This window comes from Pomacea canaliculata, unplaced genomic scaffold (assembly GCF_003073045.1).
Source record: "Pomacea canaliculata isolate SZHN2017 unplaced genomic scaffold, ASM307304v1 utg290_pilon, whole genome shotgun sequence".
NCBI classification, from domain to species: Eukaryota; Metazoa; Mollusca; class Gastropoda; order Architaenioglossa; family Ampullariidae; genus Pomacea; species Pomacea canaliculata.
In genome coordinates, this window is record NW_020229207.1 from 53,401 (window position 1) to 70,973 (window position 17,573).

General features: G+C 39.5%; 3 protein-coding genes across 4 annotated transcripts; 1 reads left to right on the forward strand and 2 right to left on the reverse strand.

Annotated features, from left to right (window-relative positions):
- Positions 1-967: 967 nt before the first annotated feature.
- Positions 968-3,143, reverse strand: LOC112556027. Of its 2 annotated transcripts, none has more exons than XR_003097599.1 (3): positions 3,032-3,143; positions 2,276-2,438; positions 968-1,524 (listed from the first exon to the last, which is right to left on the reverse strand). XR_003097599.1 is itself a non-coding variant. In XM_025224637.1 (3 exons), exons 1-3 carry the CDS (start codon positions 2,805-2,807, stop codon positions 1,197-1,199), a joined length of 546 nt encoding a protein of 181 aa, XP_025080422.1. In that variant the 5' UTR covers positions 2,808-2,816; the 3' UTR covers positions 968-1,196. The 2 variants fall into 2 exon arrangements, 1 of the variants encoding a protein (XP_025080422.1); XM_025224637.1 differs by lacking the exon at positions 3,032-3,143 and adding an exon at positions 2,753-2,816.
- A 2,894-nt stretch (positions 3,144-6,037) lies between these two features.
- On the forward strand, positions 6,038-8,443 carry LOC112556026. The gene is made up of 2 exons (XM_025224636.1): positions 6,038-6,340; positions 7,482-8,443. Exons 1-2 carry the CDS (start codon positions 6,084-6,086, stop codon positions 7,840-7,842), a joined length of 618 nt encoding a protein of 205 aa, XP_025080421.1. The 5' UTR covers positions 6,038-6,083; the 3' UTR covers positions 7,843-8,443.
- Positions 8,444-12,479: 4,036 nt separating this feature from the next.
- Positions 12,480-16,770, reverse strand: LOC112556029. The gene is made up of 3 exons (XM_025224638.1): positions 16,753-16,770; positions 15,503-15,669; positions 12,480-13,536 (listed from the first exon to the last, which is right to left on the reverse strand). Exon 3 carries the CDS (start codon positions 13,533-13,535, stop codon positions 13,143-13,145), a length of 393 nt encoding a protein of 130 aa, XP_025080423.1. The 5' UTR covers position 13,536; positions 15,503-15,669; positions 16,753-16,770; the 3' UTR covers positions 12,480-13,142.
- Between the last annotated feature and the right edge of the window lie 803 nt (positions 16,771-17,573).

Genomic DNA, 17,573 nt, shown 5'->3' on the forward strand with positions numbered 1-17,573 from the left:
AGATTTTTAAGGGGTCCCTGTTCTTCGCCCAACTTTGGAGGGGACCCCATTGACGAAAATTGAAGGGGTCCTCCGAACTTTTAATGCGTACTGTACGCAATTTTTTGCGTAAGCAGAAGCCCTGCTTAATACATAAGCCTTGTTTCAATTAGTTTATTATTGAGGTGCACACTTTCAATAAAGTGATTTTAATCTTCACTTTTTTAAAAGCAGAATCTGCTGTTCAATTGTTATTTTCTTTCCTAAACTGAAAGTTATGGCGGCCACGATAAACATGGGAGGTCGGGGACATTTTCTTCCGGTGCATTGCTTCTGGTTGTCCAATTAAAAGTGTTGAAATGCGACAGTTTAATTTTTGTTTATTTTTCTTGATTTTATTTGCTTTGTTTTTTGTTGGTTTTATTTGTTTGTTTTTTGGTTTATTTTTTTTTTTATTTTTTTTTTTTTGTGGATTGACGAACGATGGACAGAGTTCGACTTCCGCTCTTTCATTTTGTAACTGTTTTAATCGTCGTTTGTGTCGTCAAGATACCTCTCTATAGCTCTTTCAGATTTTAGAGCTGAATACGGATGGATCATGGTACGTACTGTCCCTCACGGAACAAATGTCAAATAAAACTAAATTAAAAAAAAAACTATTTAAAATGCACGAGAAACAAACTGTCTATGTTGTGTTTTACATGATTAAAAAGTAAAAGCCGTGGAAAGGGAGTGAGAAAGACATGGATGGAGGCAATCTTTTTTTTTTCCTTCTGTCGTGCTCTTTTTTTTTTTTTGAAAGGTAAATGGACAGTTGTGTGATTAAAGAACTAGCATCTTTAGCCGGAGGCGCGCGCAGAAACCTGTTCGACACCCGTGTGTCGCAGATGTTGAATTGTTGCTTGAAGAGGGTTGAGGATTACAAGGGCAGACTTTCGCGTGCTTGCACACACGCCCGCATACAGACACGTACACACGCATGCAGCTACAAACTCTCACAAATGTATAAGCATATTAACGGTGTTTAATGTTTATTTTTCCAGTTTTATCAAGCCAAAAGGAGAAATCGCTGAGATATCCTTCATGCAAGGTTAAAGCCGATTTCTAATCTAATTGATTTTATTTAAGTTTTCTTCTTGGCAAAAAGACGACTCCTTAAGGCTTTCACCCTGCAGAGCTCCGTTTCTCCCAGGCACTAGATTTCTCGCAAGCGATTCCTAGACATCGTCGCTGTTGCGGAGGCGCAAGGCGTTGGAAGTAGCGGGCTCTGCGAAGTTCCTCTTGCCGATCTGCTTCATCAGCTGCAGGTCCTCCAAGTCATCGGCCAGTTCCTCCTGGCGAATCGCATTGGCCAGGGTGCCGAGAGACAGGTCAACGGACAGTCTCGGCACATCCCTGGTGACTCGTCCGTGACCAACCAGTCGTGCAGCGGAGTCCTGGCTCAAGGTGTCCAGCAGTTTATGACCAGAAGGAAGAGCAGTTGCTATGGTAACCATGGCGACAGTCATCAGGAGAAGAGTTGTGAACAGCTGGACACCTGCCATGCTAAACATTATGCAGAATCAAGAATTGAAGAAATTATAAGAATTAAAGAAGAAGGAAGGAAATAGAGATAGAAAAGAAACAAAAATTAAGCGATGAGAGAGAAAAAAAAATATAAAGGAAATAAGTAAGCAGTGAAAAATAAACACAGACGTATTTAGAAACTTTGTTAGATAGTGTAGCCAGCCAAATAAATATCAAGACAAGCTATATAAATATATAAGGGCTAATGTTAAGCTCGAAGAGAAAAGAAAGATAAAAGGCAAAGAGATAAAAAATAAATAAAGATAGAAATTTAGAAAATAACAAGAAACAAGCAGGTGAGGGAAAATGCCTAAGCGAGCTTTAACCAAACATCTGAACTACAGAGAAAAAAAAAAGACGTTTGAGAAGCTTTAAATATTAACAAAATATCCAACCCTTTCCTTAAAATAATATAGATTGGGTGTGAATGGCCATATACCTTCGACGACCTTTTCCTGACTTTTTTTCTTTTCCCTCTTTTTTTCTTCTCCTTTCCTTTTTCCATGTCTAATCTCGTCTCTCTCTCATTCTCTCTCTCACTCTCTGTACACTAATTCTTCGAGTATTGAAGGGATAATCATGCTAAAATGACTTAACGAACTTCTAAATTCGATCTCTCGACTTCAAAATATTGGTAGCAAAAAAAATGTAATAAAATATAATGAGACTTCCTTCTTTCTCTCAACTCATACAGTTAGACAGAAGATGATGCAAAGAAACTTTCACACACCTTGTGTTCAGAAAGCGAAGTCCAACCGGCGTAACGGATCTGCAGGTGTTTGCCAGGTGTGGTGCAGTCAGCAGCTGTCTGTGGCCGTCTGGTGAGAAACTCTTCGTCCGCGAGGTCTTTTCTAGGGTCGTCGTATTCGTGTACAAGACGCAGTCAATGGCAACTAATAAAAACATTTAAATCATTAAAGGACTGAACAAAACAACTTAAAAGGGAGAAAATGAGCTGTAGCATTTTTTGGACTTACTGAATCGGCAGTCGACAGATCGGTTAAAAAGATATTCTGTTTCTGACTGTCATTTTGTTAGTTAAAGGAAAGGTAACATAACTACAAATCATTTGAAAACATTTGTAAGCTAAGAGTAAGTATACACAGCATGGTATTTGGATTTACATATGGAAGAAATGTAATAAAAACGTTAAATCTGAGAAAGCACCATTTTAAAATAGAAAGAATACTATTGAGATAATGTAAACACGATATTTCTTGTTGAGTAAGTGTGACAAGGCTGTCAGATTGCTGTTTTCTCATCCTGCTACCATTCCCTCAAAATAAAAAAGAAGACACTAAATAATAACAAATACTTCAAAGGCAAAAAAGACCGGCGGTCGAAGGAAAATTCGAAAATCGCAGAAGAAAATAATAGTCAAACAGTTCTGTACGACAACGACTCTACCAAAACAAAGCTTCGGCCTACACAATGGGCACCAAAAACACAACAAACTAATAAAAGTACAACAACAACAAAAAATTACCAACAGACGCCCTCAAGTCTGCCAGGTGAAGGGACGCCACTCCTATATATATAGGGAGGTGATGTGAAGACAACGGTATCACAGTGTTGGATCACGTCATCAATGCCACCTTCAACTGACAGCCGCCAAAGCTGGCGGAGGAAAGGTGTAGGGTTGTCCACATGTCACCCCAGGAAGACAATACAACGACATATTATTTTGAGCCTTTTGAAGACTTTCAGTCAGCGATTAAGGAGATCGACGAAAAGAGAGATGCAGCAACCTGCTGGCACAACACAAAGCATACATGAGATCTTTGGTGGCAAAAACTGTCGGATGGTACTGATGCTATCCTTTAAGGAAGATAGACTTACAGAATATGTCACTCAGAAAATAATGATGCACTGAAGATAAAGTAAAAACAATAGTTTGGGAAAGAGAGATGATCACCCCATCAAAGGTAAAGCTAGTATAGAATGGCAAAGACCTCGATTTACTTGAAAGAACCTATTGGAAGGATCTCATTTCTATTATCGTTCATTTTTTATAATCTTTTGATTGTAGTGAGAAAGAAAGACAGCAAGAGAGAGAGAGATGTGGATGTGTTAACAAGAATAAAGATTCCTTTCCATTTGAAGAACTGTCACCTATTGCTTTTAATTCTCCAGGAAAGTTAGCACATTGTAATTATATTCCGTTCCTGTAAAGCTTGTATTTTAGGATTCTGCATGTGGGAAGTTTTGTATTGGAATAGCTGACCGCAGCAAAGGTTAGCGCAGGGGGGGGGGAATGCAGTTATAAAGGGGGAAGGAGAAGGGGTGATATATGGTGTCTGAGCGGGGCGGAGGGGCGAGGACCAACTTGAAGTGAGTATCGTCAGTGGAGATGACATAATGTGACCGCCATTGCCAGAGTGATGAAATACCCACAATATGTTTAGAAATGGAGGCTGGATGGTCCTGTCAGACATTGGCATCTTCATGAGGACGTCTTGTGGGCACATCGAGCACGTTGGCTGGTGGGTTCACTGTTATCGCGCAGCTTCAATTCAAACCGATCCGTTATGCCAAACCATTCACTGCAGAGGAATAGATAATATCCTTCATCTTTATTCTTGTTCTCACATCCACGTTTCTCTCTCTCTCTCTTTCTTTCTCACTACAATCAAAAGATTATAAAAAAGAATTATAAAAGAAATGAGACCTTTCAAGTAGGTTCTTCAAGTAAATTGAGGTCTTTGCCGTTCAATACTAGTTTTACATATTATGGGGTGATCATCTCTCTTTCCCAAACTATTGGTTTTAATTTATCTTCAGTGCATCATTATTTTCTGATTGACGTATTCTGTAAGCCTATCTTCCTTAAAGGGTAGCATCAGTACCATCCGACAGTTTTTGCCACCAAAGATCTCATGTAAGCTTTGTGTTGTGCCAGCAGGTTGCTGCATCTCTCTTTTCTTCGATCTCCTTAATCACTGACTGGAAGACTTCAAAAGGCTCAAATAATATGTCGTCGTATTGTCTTCCTGGGGTGACATGTGGACAACCCAACATCTTTCCTCCGCCAGCTTTGGTGGCTGTCAGTTGAAGGTCGCATTTATGATGTGATCCAACACTGTGATACCGTTGTCTTCACATCACATCTTCATATATATATATAGGAGTGGCGTCCCTTCGCCTGGCAGGCTTGAGGAAGGAGGCTGTCGGTAATTTTTTTTTTTTTTTTTTTTTTTTTTTTTTTGTACTTTTATTAGTTTGGTTGTGTTTTTGGTGCCCATTGTGTAGGCCGAAGCTTTTTCCGTTGCCGTGCAGAACTGTTTGACTATTATTTTCTTCTGCGACTTTCGAATTTTCCGTCGACTTCCGGTCTTTTCTGTATAACGGCTCATTTTGAAGATCTTCAAGAGCACACAGTCAGTCCTTTCCTTTAAAAATGTTAGCGCAATTTTCCTGTGGTTTGTGATTTCATCTCTGCCAGCAGTCTTCTGGCAATTTTAGCTCCGTCGACACGAGTCTCTGTTGATGTATTCTGCGTTTCTACAGAAGACTTAGTCTTTCCAACCTGCAGATTGGAACTGATGGCCGTTGAGAGCCAGCACGGGTCCTTTAACCCTGCCATCACCTGCTGCATGTCTGCTTCACAGCCATCTGCTGTTTGTGATCATCCCCTTTATCTGTGAACAGTGTCTACATTCGAAACTTACAAGTCCGATCTCGGAACAAATCTCTTTAAGAAGCATATTTCCTATTCCCTCACTTATAAATTCTTTACCTTTATCCATGCATTTGGTATCTGTTTATAATGGTGCTATACTTCAGTTGTAGTTGTGTTTCTTTTATGGCTGGCTATCGGTTGGTTTTGGAGTTGGTTGTGTATAGCGAATTGAGCTCGCCTCCATATTGAGGAATGCGCTCTACACATGATATTATTTATTGCTTTGAGCATTTGTTTTCACATAGTATATATATATTGAGGGAATGGGAGCAGGATGATAAAACAGCAGACGTAAAGCCTTGTCACTCTAATTCAACAAGGAATACGTTGGTTGTATTATCTCAATAATGTACTTTCAGATTTTACAATGCTGCTTTCTCAGATTGAACATTTTTAGTAAATTTCATCAGAAACAGAATATCTTCTTAGCCGATCTGCCGACTGCCGATTAAAAAAAAAAAAATCCAAAAAATGCTACAACCCATTTTCATTCCTTTTCAAGTTGCTTTGTTCAGTTTTTTCATGATTTAAATGTGTTTTTGTTAGTTGCTATTGACTGCGTCTTGTCTAGATGATGATGCTGATTGATACTACTCGTACAACCCACAACAGTTCATCGTCTTTTTTTTATCGGTGTCATCGCCATTTTCTGTTCGTTCACACATTTTTTGTGATTTGTGTCTTCACCCCCTTGCCTCAGTTGACAGCACATCAAAGAGATGAAAGTGAAAGGAAGAGCAGTCAACGTTCACTTGCTGCTCACAGTAGTTTTCTTCCAAATCTGTTCATGTCTTCTGTTTGTTGGGAGGGTTGGGCAACGCGTCTTGAAAATTGAATTGAATGCTCATCACCGTCGCAGATGAATGTTTGTTTTGTGCAAGGAGACCAGTCGTCTACCTTTGTACCCAAATTTAAAAGACACGTTTGCTGTGCACAGGAACGACAATTGTACACGAACTCGACGACCCTAGAAGAGACCTCGAGGACGAAGAGTTTCTCACCAGACGGCCACAGACAGCTGCTGACTACTGCAAGCACCTGCACCACACCTGGCAAACACCTGGCAAACACCTGCAGCTCCGTTACGTCGGTTGGACTTCACTTTCTGAACACAAGGTGAGTGAAAGTTTCTTTGCATCATCTTCTGTCTTACTGTTTGAGTCGAGCTAAAGACGTTGGCCTCTTTGGAGTTTCGATGTTTTGCTGAAGCACGCTTAGGTGATTCCGGTAATAATCTTGCAGGCATTTTCCCTCACCTGCAATTGTATTTCTCAGGAAATATTTTAATTGCTTTATATTACTTTTGAGAACAGGCACGTCCAGTGTATGTTTAATAAGTATTTCTACTTGTACAGTACTGATGCTAGTCTCCACATCTTTCGTATGGTTATTGCGGGGGTGGTAATAGTGCTGCTAGCCGATTCAGCATTTTGAGTTTCATTGGCAGCAGAAGTAGTCGTCTTTTTGCACATAAACACACGTAGCTTTACCACACACTGCTAATGTTTCCAAGGATAGAGCTTGTCACACATTTGACTGTCGAACAATTCTATATAAACTTTCCTACTTATTACATACAAATTTTAAATGTGCAAACTGTCGTTCTATGAAGTCTAGATGTATGCACCCGCCTGCTTGGATATCTGTTACCAAATGTACACTGCTAGCAAGGGTCTTCTCTCTTCTTGTTCGTCTCTTTCTCTCCACTCTTATACCGCCCAACCTGCTCCTTCAGAAAGTGTGATAGTCAAATAACTAGAGTTGCTCACAACTATCATGTTAAACGTAGCCGACACTTGGAATCATACATTTTCGTGTTCCTTATCACTCCGAGTGGAGTATAGGGCCGTGGAATCATAAATGTCTAGACTTTACAACAAAAACGGTATTTTGTTTTTAACTTTACGTGAGCTGTTGTCATCCTATTGTCACTTTAAATCATAAGACTTTAGTTTTTCCTTTAATTTATTTAATTTGTTCCTTGCTATTGTCTCAATTTCTATCTTTATTTATTTTACACCTCTTTGTTTTCTTTTCTTCCAGCTTAAGATGATCCCACTATATATTTATGTCATGATATTTTTTTGGCTAGCTACGATATCTACCAACATGTCTCCATCTGTTTTCTTTTTTGTGTTTCTTTTTCACTACTTATTTTCTTCAATTTTTCTTTCATCTCTTAATGTTTGTTTCTATTTCGTTCATTCTTTTCTAATTCTTATAGTTTCTTTAATTCTTGATTCTGCATAATTTTTAGCATGGCAGGTGTCCAGCTGTTTACAACCCTTCTCCTGATGACTGTCGCCATGGTTACCATAGCATCTGCTCTTCCTTCTGGTCATAAACCGCTGGACACCTTGAGCCAGGACTCCGCTGCACGACTGGTTCGTCGCCGACGAGAAACCCGGGCGTTGCCGGAAGTGGCCTCTGGTATTAATTCCGGCTCCATTCTTAATGGGCTGATCCGGATGACTCGACCCGCTGACTCGGAGGACCCGGAGCCGATAAATAACAATGGTAAGAGGATCGTCTCTCCCCATGCCACTTCCATCTTCGGCGGCTCAAAGCCCTTCCCGAACAGGCTATACGATCCAATGCATCCCTTGATACTAAGCTAGAAAGTGCCTGGGAGAAATGTAGCTCTTCAGGGTGCAAGCCTTAAGGAATCGTCTTTTCGCCAACAGGAAAACCGATAAAGATAAAATTAACAACATTTGGGACAAATGCAGGCAAAATGACAAGCTGGGATTTTATTTCACCAGATATTACAATGTTAGTGTGATTTTTCATGTAGTCACGTAGTTCGTAACTATTTTACTAGCATCTTAAGAACAGATCGAGGAAACCCAACGCTTTAAGTTCAAGAAAAAGAAGACAGCCCCTCATCGCGCCACTAAGTAGCGGAAGTATGTGAAAGATCACGTGGTTCTCCTAAAATCCCACTTCACCGGTAATCACATCAGAATAATATACAAAATGCAATTTCCATGAGCTGCATAGAGGCGCCTTGTCGCTTTATCCGCAGAGATGACCAAAGACAAACTCAGGAGTCGTCCTTGTGTCACCAAGGTGGCGGCTGACATCTCACCCACATTTTCCAAACGTAACATGGCTACACTGACTACTGAAAGAAGATTTGTGGCTCAGATTCCTTCTTCTAAACAGCAAAAAGGAAGAGTGGTGGGGGTGGTGGGGTGTTGCTGAAGTTACTATGGTTATGAATTAAGACTGAATACAAAACTTTAGAACAGTATTAGAAATCGGCTTTGGCCTGGCATGAAGTATATCTCGGCTATTTCTCCTTTTGGCTTGATTAAACTGGAAAATAAACAACAACAACAACAGTTAATATGTTTATACATTTGTGAGCTTTGTAGTTGCATGCGTGTGTACGTGTGTCTGTATGCGTGCGTGTGTGCAAGCACGCGAAAGTCTGCCCTTGTAATCAGGCAGTGCACGTACTGTAGACAGGTAGAAACTCAATGTGTAAAAACATAAAAAGTGTCATATAACATATGTAAGTAGCTTAAAACTTTCTAATAGCTAAACGAAGGACACCAGAATTTTTAAAGCGTTAATAATGCTTCAAACAATTCAAGAAAACAAAAATACGTTATCATGTTATCAGTTGTTACATAAGAAAAGCAAAAATTCAGTAAACAACAGGAGATTTGTTTTCATATCAACATAAATTTGCGATCATAATAATATAGTAAATTTTAAGAGACACAATGAGCGTCCACTACGGCACACAGACGAGTACATAACGTGACTGCCACGTATGCTTCTCGTCGTTTGCCCCGACGTCTCTGCTTGGTGTTTGCAAAGATCCGCAATTACTTTGAATGGGAAGATTTTTAATGGTACTTTTTAAAATTGTATTCACTCTCTGAGAGTAAGACCAACAGGTGTTTAAGCTTGAAAAGGAACTTTACTTCTCCAGTCTCAAGTGACAAGAAGACTACTATGACCAGGGCTTTTCTCAAACGATACACTACATCAGAGTTGGAAGAGGAGGTTCAAGTGAAGGGTAAAGACACAGAAGCTAAACGACCTGGTAGTCATACTCTCAGTGGGTGAATACTATTAGATTTCAGCATACGAAGGCACAAAAGTACAGACCTTCCAAAATCAATGTCCTGAAGCAGTTTCTAATAACATTCCCATGAAAAAATAACAAGTAAAAATTTTCCAATTCAAAGTAATTGTAGATCTTTGGCCACTATGTGTATTGGTCGCAGGCTAGTTGAAAAACGACAAGATTCGGCCAAGCTTGGGCAAATGTTTATATCTTTTTTGGGAATGTTTGCTGGGAATATTGCCAGTCAGGGTTAGTGCGATGTCTTTGTAAAGTTGCTTTGTAATCTAAGAGCAACAGCGTTTGTAGTATTGTCTAGGAGAAGCAATGACAAAGAGAAAGGTTGTTCCCTGAACTTTCAGTCGTTAGAAACTGATGTGTGACATAGATACGTGACATCACGAGGCAGCCTATCTTGTGGTGCCCATGCTCTCCCTGGCTGTCTTTACCTTCCTCAACCCTCTTCAAGCAACAATTCAACATCTGCGACACGCGGGTGTCGAACAGGCTTCTGCGCGCGCCTCCGGCTAAAGATGCTAGTTCTTTAATCACAAAACTGTCCATTTACCTTTCAAAAAAAAAAAAAAATAAATAAAAAAAAAATAAAAGAGCACGACAGAAAGAAAAAAAAAAGATTGCCTCCATCCATGTCTTTCTCACTCCCTTTCCACGGCTTTTACTTTTTAATCATGTAAAACACAGCATAGACATTTTTTTTCTACTGCATTTTAAATAGTTTTTTTAAAATTTAGTTTTATTTGACATTTGTTCCGTGAGGGACAGTACGTACCATGATCCATCCATATTAAGCTCTAAAATCTGACAGAGCTATAGAGAGGTATCTTGACGACACAAACGACGATAAAAACAGTTACAAAATGAAAGAGCGGAGGTCGAGCTCTGTCCATCGTGCGTCAAGCCACAAAAATAAAATAAAATAACTTAAAAAAAAAATTAAAAAAATACAAAAAATACAAAAACAAATAAACCAACAAAAAACAAAACAAATAAAACCAAGAAAAAAAAATAACAAAAATTAAACTGTCGCATTTCAACACTTTTAATTGGACACCTAGAAGCAATGCACAGGAAGAAAATGTCCCCCACCTCCCATGTTTATCGTGGCCGCCATAACTTTCAGTTTAGGAAAGAAAATAACAATTGAACAGCAGATTCTGCTTTTAAAAAAGTGAAGATTAAAATCACGTTATTAAAAGTGTGCACCTCAATAATAAACTAATTGAAACAAGGCTTATGTATTAAGTAAATAAATGCACGGGGAAACAATCAAATAACAGAGGGGGAATAATGGCGATAACGATAACAAGTATGATCTACTTTTAAAAAATGTGATATATTTTAAACAAATATGATGCAGTTTACTTGAGAGAGAGATGGATGAATACAGTTTTGAGCAAGGAGTCGAGTGGTGTGTGTGCGTGTTACCAATGGATAGAGTTTCGTGTGCATATGTGTATGTGTGTGTGTCTCAGAGAGATGACGTGAGACTAAGCAGCCAGCAAAACGAGGGTGGCGGAGCCTCGCCTGTATCATGACTAACAGAGTTTTTTTTCGTTTTTTTTTTTTTTTAGAAAGTGGGAAAGAAAGAGGGAAGACCATTGAATTCACTGTCCCCGGCCAGCGATTCACTTCCCAAGGGGACACAGCAAGTGGAGGAACAATGGGTGGAGGGGAGTGGAGGCTGCGACTGCCGAGCAAGATGCTGTATTTGTATTTTTGTGCATCTCATGTTTTTGTATCTTTATGCTGGTGACACACAATTTTTTCTCTCTCTATGCATATATAAATAAAAGAAATAAGGATAAAAAGACAAATACGACAAAAAGAATGATGTGAAATTAGTAAAGATATAAATGAAGACAAAAGTAAGAACGAAAATAAATATAGAAAAGGAAAAACTGAAGTCCTAAGATTGAAAGTAACATTAGGAGAACAAGAGCTCCTGTAAAGTTGAAAATAATCTAGTATTTTTGTTGTAAAGTCTAGACATTTATGATCCCAGGTGTGTCGGCTTCGTTTAGCCGTATATTTGTGACAACTTTAAAAGAGGAAAGGTTAATAGCGAAGGAATAGTTATCTGTCACATTCCCAGAAAAATCAGGCCAAGTGGAATAAGAGTAAAGAGAGAGAGAGAGAGAGAGAGAGAGAGAGAGAGAGAGAGAGATCAATGCCAGTAGTGTACACTAAGTAACAACGCATAAAGTTCATTAATTTACTGTATTTAATCTACACAGTTAATCTGTAGACGACAGTTTTCAAGACGAACATATTTTTCTCGCAACGAAGAAACTAGACAACGCTCATTTACTTGTTGTAAAGTCTCTTCACTTCCAGTAAAACCTGATCACCATATGTACGTAAATTGTTTTCAATTGCGTGTGTTATTGTGTAGATAATGAACACACAATAAACTTTACTTAATGCGCATGCGCAGACCAAGCAAAGACGTCGGGACAAACGACGAGAAGCATACCTGGCAGTCGTTATGTACTCGTCTGTGTCCCGTAATGTGTATCTCAAAATTTACTGTATTATTACGATAGCAAATTTATGTTGATAAGAAAACAAATCTCCTGCTGTTTATTGAATTTTTGTTTTTCTACTGTAACAACTGATAAACATGATAACGTATTTTGTTTTCTTGCAGACGCTCTGCTACAATTGCTCGAAGAGTTACCAACGTTTTCAAAATTCTGGTGTTCTTCAGTTAGCTATTATAAAGTTTTGAGCTACTTACATATGTTCTGTGGCACTTTTTATGTTTTTTTTTTGTGTTTAGATTTCAAGTTGGAACAATTTCGTCTTGAAAGTTTAAATGTTTTTCTTGTTTGGAATTGAGTGAAAATAATGATGCTTTCCGTGAAGTTTTGCGTCTTTTCCACTGCTATTGCTATAAGCAAATTAAAACATGTTATACAACTATAATCCCATCAAAGGTCTTTGAATTTTGAGAAACTCGATGTAATGAATAATAAAACATAAGAATTTTTTCTTTTTAAAAAAATTAAGTTTGTTAAATCGAGATACTACCTGTCCACGGTACTGGCACTGGCTGATTGCATGAAAGACTTGCGCGTGTATTGACACGTTCGCTCGCACGCACGCACACACACATGTACACACGCAACTACAAACGCTCACAAATTTTAAAACATATTAACTGTTGTTAATGTTTATTTTTCCAATTTTGTCAAACCAAAAGGAGAAATCTCTGAGATATGCTTCATGCTAGGTTAAGGTAAATTTCTAATACTGTTCTTATCGTTTTGTATTCACTCTTAATTCATAACCACAACTACTCCAGCCCCACCACCACTCTACCTTTTTCTCTGTTTACAAGGAGGAATCTGAGCAACAAATCTTCTTTCAGTAGTCAGTGTAGCCATGTTACTTTCGGAAAATGTGGGTGAGATGTCAGCCGCCACCTTGGTGACACAATGACGACCCTATGCAGCTCATGGAAATTGCATTTTGTATATTATTCTGATGTGATTACCGGTGAAGTGGGATTTTAGGAGAACCACGTGATCTTTCACATACTTCCGCTACTTAGTGGCCTGGCGAGGGGCTGTTCTCTTTTTTTTGAACTTATTGTTGGGTTTCCTCGATCTGTTCTTAAGATGCTAGTAAAATAGTTACGAACTACGTGACTACATGAAAAATCACACTAACATTGTAATGTCTCGTAAAGTAAAATCCCAGCTTGTCATTTTGCCTGCATTTGTCCAAAATGTTGATTTTATTTTTATAAGTTTTCTTCTTGGCAAAAAGACGACTCCTTAAGGCTTTCACCCTGCAGAGCTCCGTTTCTCCCAGGCACTAGATTTCTCGCAAGCGATTCTTTAGGATGTTCACGAAGTACTTTGAGAAAGCGTCTTCCTCCGCCGAGACATCGTCGCTGTTGCGGAGGCGCAAGGCGTTGGAAGAAGCGGGCTCTGCGAAGTTCCTCTTGCCGATCTGCTTCATCAGCTCCAGGTCCTCCAAGTCATCGGCCAGTTCTTGCTTGCGCATCGCATTGGCCAGGGTGCCGAGAGACAGGTCAATGGACAGTCTCGGCACTTCCCTGGTGACTCGTCGGTGACCAACCAGTCGTGCAGCGGAGTCCTGGCTCAAGTTGTCCAGCAGTTTATGACCAGAAGGAAGAGCAGTTGCTATGGTAACCATGGCGACAGTCATCAGGAGAAGGGTTGTGAACAGCTGGACACCTGCCATGCTAAACATTATGCAGAATCAAGAATTAAAGAAATTATAAGAATTAAAGAAGAAGGAAGGAAATAGAGAAAGAAAAGAAACAAAAATTAATCGATGAAAGAAAAAAATAAAGGAAATAAGTAAGTAGTGAAAAAAACAAACAAACACTAAAAGACATATTTAGAAACGTTGGTAGATATCGTAGCTAGCCAAATAAATATCAAGACAAGCTATGTAAATATATAAGGGATAATCTTAAGCTCGAGGAAGAAAGAAATTTAAAAGGCAAAGAGATGTAAAATAAATAAAGATAGAAATTTAGACAATAACAAGAAACAAATTTAATAAATTAAAGGAAAAAGGATGACAAAAGCTCCCGTAAAGTTGAAAACAAAATACAATTTTTGTCGTAAAGTCTAGACATTTGTGATTCAGCGGCTCTATACTCCACTGGGGGGGGGGGGGGGATAAGGAACAAGAAGATTTATGATTCCAAGTGTGTCGACTACGCTTAACAGGATATTTGTAAGAAATTTAGTTACCTGGTTGTTACATCTAGTGGAGAAGGTCGAGCGGTAGAAGAGTCGAGAGAAAGAGAAAAAGGGGAAGAGAGATCCTTGCTAGCAGTGTACATTTAATAAAATATATTTCAAGCAGGCGGGTTATACATCTAGACTTCATAGAACGACAGTTTGCACATTGAAAAGGCCGGCTTCCTGGACACAAGTGGAAGAGGACGCTGGAAACAGTAACCAACAACTGCGGCGACCCTCCTCCCCCTAATACTCTCCTCTCCTCTACTTCCCGTACTCCACCAGATCCCCATTCTCCCACACGAGATCACTGTTAGGAAGAAGCACTGTCCTCCTCCAGACACAACAAGAACTGACTGCGTGGCCGCCCAGACAGAAGGTCACCTGATATGAGATTTGTTTTTGTTACCGCCGCCTTGGTATAGTCGTTTCATGAAAACACAGGTAACGTCTGTAACTTTAATTGTCTAACTAAAAATGTCTCCTTAAAGGTCTTTGACAGCTTCATTTCGCCAAAGTAATTTGATGAAACGGGATATTCAAAATTAACAATTCTGATTGGCTGTCTGTCGTCTCTCCGCCCTCGCGTGCGTATGTGTGTGTTTTCGAAACTCCGTTTGTCTGTCTGAAGCCAACAAACTTTTTTTCAAGTAAGGGACTTTATCCAGGAGTTAGCAATAGCCAATATGACAGTTTACATGGCTAAGTAGTGTTGACCGGAGCTATAGCCAGACAGAACACAGTTTTAGCATTCTTATCATCGTCATGTCATTTATGTTTTATCATGTCACGTGGTGCTGAGAACAGCAGAGCGAGGCTGAGCAGGTAATTTCAAGAGTCGCATATAAAGGAAAGCACTGATTTGAATTCTTTAAACTTGGAACAGTTTTTGCGATCTGCTCCATTGACTCCCTCCTTCTACCATCCCTCTTCGTCTGTTTAATGGCAACGCAGAGCGCTGGAGATTATCATTGTGTGAAAAAAACATACTTGAAGGTGAGGGAATGCCTGCGAGACCATTACCAGAATAGCTTAAGTGTTCTTCAGCTAAACATCTGAACTATAAAGCAAAAAAAAAAAAGACGTTTGAAAAGCTTTAAATATTAACAATATATCCAACCCTTCTCTTAAAATAAAACAGAATAGGTTCGTATGGCTATATACCTGTCTCCTTCTTTTCGACGACCTTTTCCTGTCTATTTTTCTGTTTCCACTTTTATCCTTTCCTTTCCTTTTTTCCAGGTCTCTTCTCAGACCATTTCTCTCCTATTTCTCCCTCCCTCTACAATAATTCTTCGCGTATTGAAGGGATAATCGTGCTAAAATGATTTAACGAACTTCTAAATTCGATCGCTCGACTTAAAAATATTGGGAGCAAAAAAAAAAAAAATATAATGAGACTTTCTTCTGTCTCTCGACTCAAACAGAAGATGATGCAAAGAAACTTTCACTCACCTTGTGTTCAGAAAGCGAAGTCCAACCGGCGTAACGGAGCTGCAGGTGTTTGCCAGGTGTGGTGCCAGGTGCTTGCAGTAGTCAGCAGCTGTCTGGCCGTCTGGTGAGAAACTCTTCGTCCTCGAGGTCTTTTCTAGGGTCGTCGTGTTCGTGTACAATGGTCGTTTCTGTGCACAGCCAACGTGAGTGTCTTTTAAATTTGGGTACAAAGGTAGACGAATGGTCTCCTTGCACAAAACAAACATTCATCTGCGACAGTGATGAGCAATCAATTCAATTTTCGATAAACGATTCCCGAAAGGCAGAGATTTAAACAAGTCGCTGAGATTAATTGGACCTCTCGTCGTTGCCCAACTCCTCCCAACAAACAGAAGACATGCACAGATTTGGAAGAAAACTATTGTGAACAGGAAGTGAATGTTGACTGCTCTACCTTTTACTTTTATATTTTTGATGTGCTGTCAACGGAGGGAAAGGGTAAAGACACAAATTAAAACAAAGGGAGGGAACGAACAGAAAATGGCGATGACACCGATAAAAAAGACGACGAACTGTTGTCTGTTGTCCGAGTAGTATTATTTTGACAAGACACAGTCGATAAAACTAACAAAAACGACATTTAAATGATCAAGGAACTGAACCCAAGAACTTTAAAAGGAGTGAAACTGGGTTGTGACATTTGGACTTACTGACTCGGCAGTCGGCAGATCGGTTAAGAAGTTATTCTGTTTCTGATTGTTATTTTGTTACTTAAAGGGAAGGTAACATAGAAAGAAATCATTTGAAAAGGTTTGTAAGCTAAGAGTAAGTATACGCAGTATGGTATCTGGATTTTTATATGGAGGAATAATAAGACAATACGATGATATATTATTTTGAGCGTTTTGAAATTTTCCAGTCAGTGATTAGGGACATCGACGAAAAGAAAGATGCAGCAACCTGCTGGCACAACACAAAGCATACATGAACTCTTTGGAAGAGAGACGATCACCCCATAAAAGGTAAAACTAGCATAGAAGGGCAAAGACATCAATTTACACGAAGAATCTTTTGGAAGGACCTCATTTTTCTGTTTCGTTCATTTTCATAATCTTTTAATTGGAATGAAGAGAAGATAGAGAGATAGAGAGAGATGTTGATGTGAGAAACAAGAATATAAGATGAAGGATATTGATCTAATCCTATGCAATGAACGGTTGGCATAACGGATCGGTTTGAATTGAAGCGCGAGATGACAGTGAACCACCCACCAGCCAACGTGCTCGAAATGTGCCCACAAGACGTCCTCATGAAGATGCCGATGTCTGCCCAACGTGCTCTCATGACCAGGACCATCCAGCTCCATTTCTCAAACATATTGTGGGTATTTCATCACTCTGGCAATGGCGGTCACATATGATCATCTCCACTGACGATACACACTTCAAGTTGGTCCTCTCCCCTCCGCCCCGCTCAGCACCATATATCACCCCCCCCTTTTCCTCCCCCATTTCAAACTGCAATCTCCCTAGCGCAGCCTTTGCTGCGGTCAGCTATTTCCAACACAAAACTTCCCACACGCCAGAATCCTTAAATATAATCTTATACCGATGGAATATAATTACGAATGCTCTGACATTTCCTTCAAGCATCAAAAGCAATCAAAAATCTGCATCTTAAGATTCACAACTTTTAAAACAAGGAATAAACTATGAACAAAACTTTATTTCATGTATATTGTGCATATTTGCGGTCTAGCTGTTATTTATCATCAGCTTTCCCACCGGTACTTGTCCTTCAGGGACCTAGACAGATAGAGTGGTTGACAAGGTCTGTCTTGAGTGCAAAGTCCTGCATGCAAAGACCAATCCAATCTTTTATGCTCGCCAGCCAGTTCTTCCTCTGTACAACCTCGGGTGATATAAATCAAGAGAAAGCCACCTATAATGCATGCTGCAGAACCAGGTTTACAAAATGCATGTAAATTCACTCTCAAAGCATAGAAGAAATTCTGCTTGTTAGGAGGACTTATTTTCACCTCATAGTCATCCCTCTCTCACTATGAACCAATGCACAAAAAGAGAGCGACTAC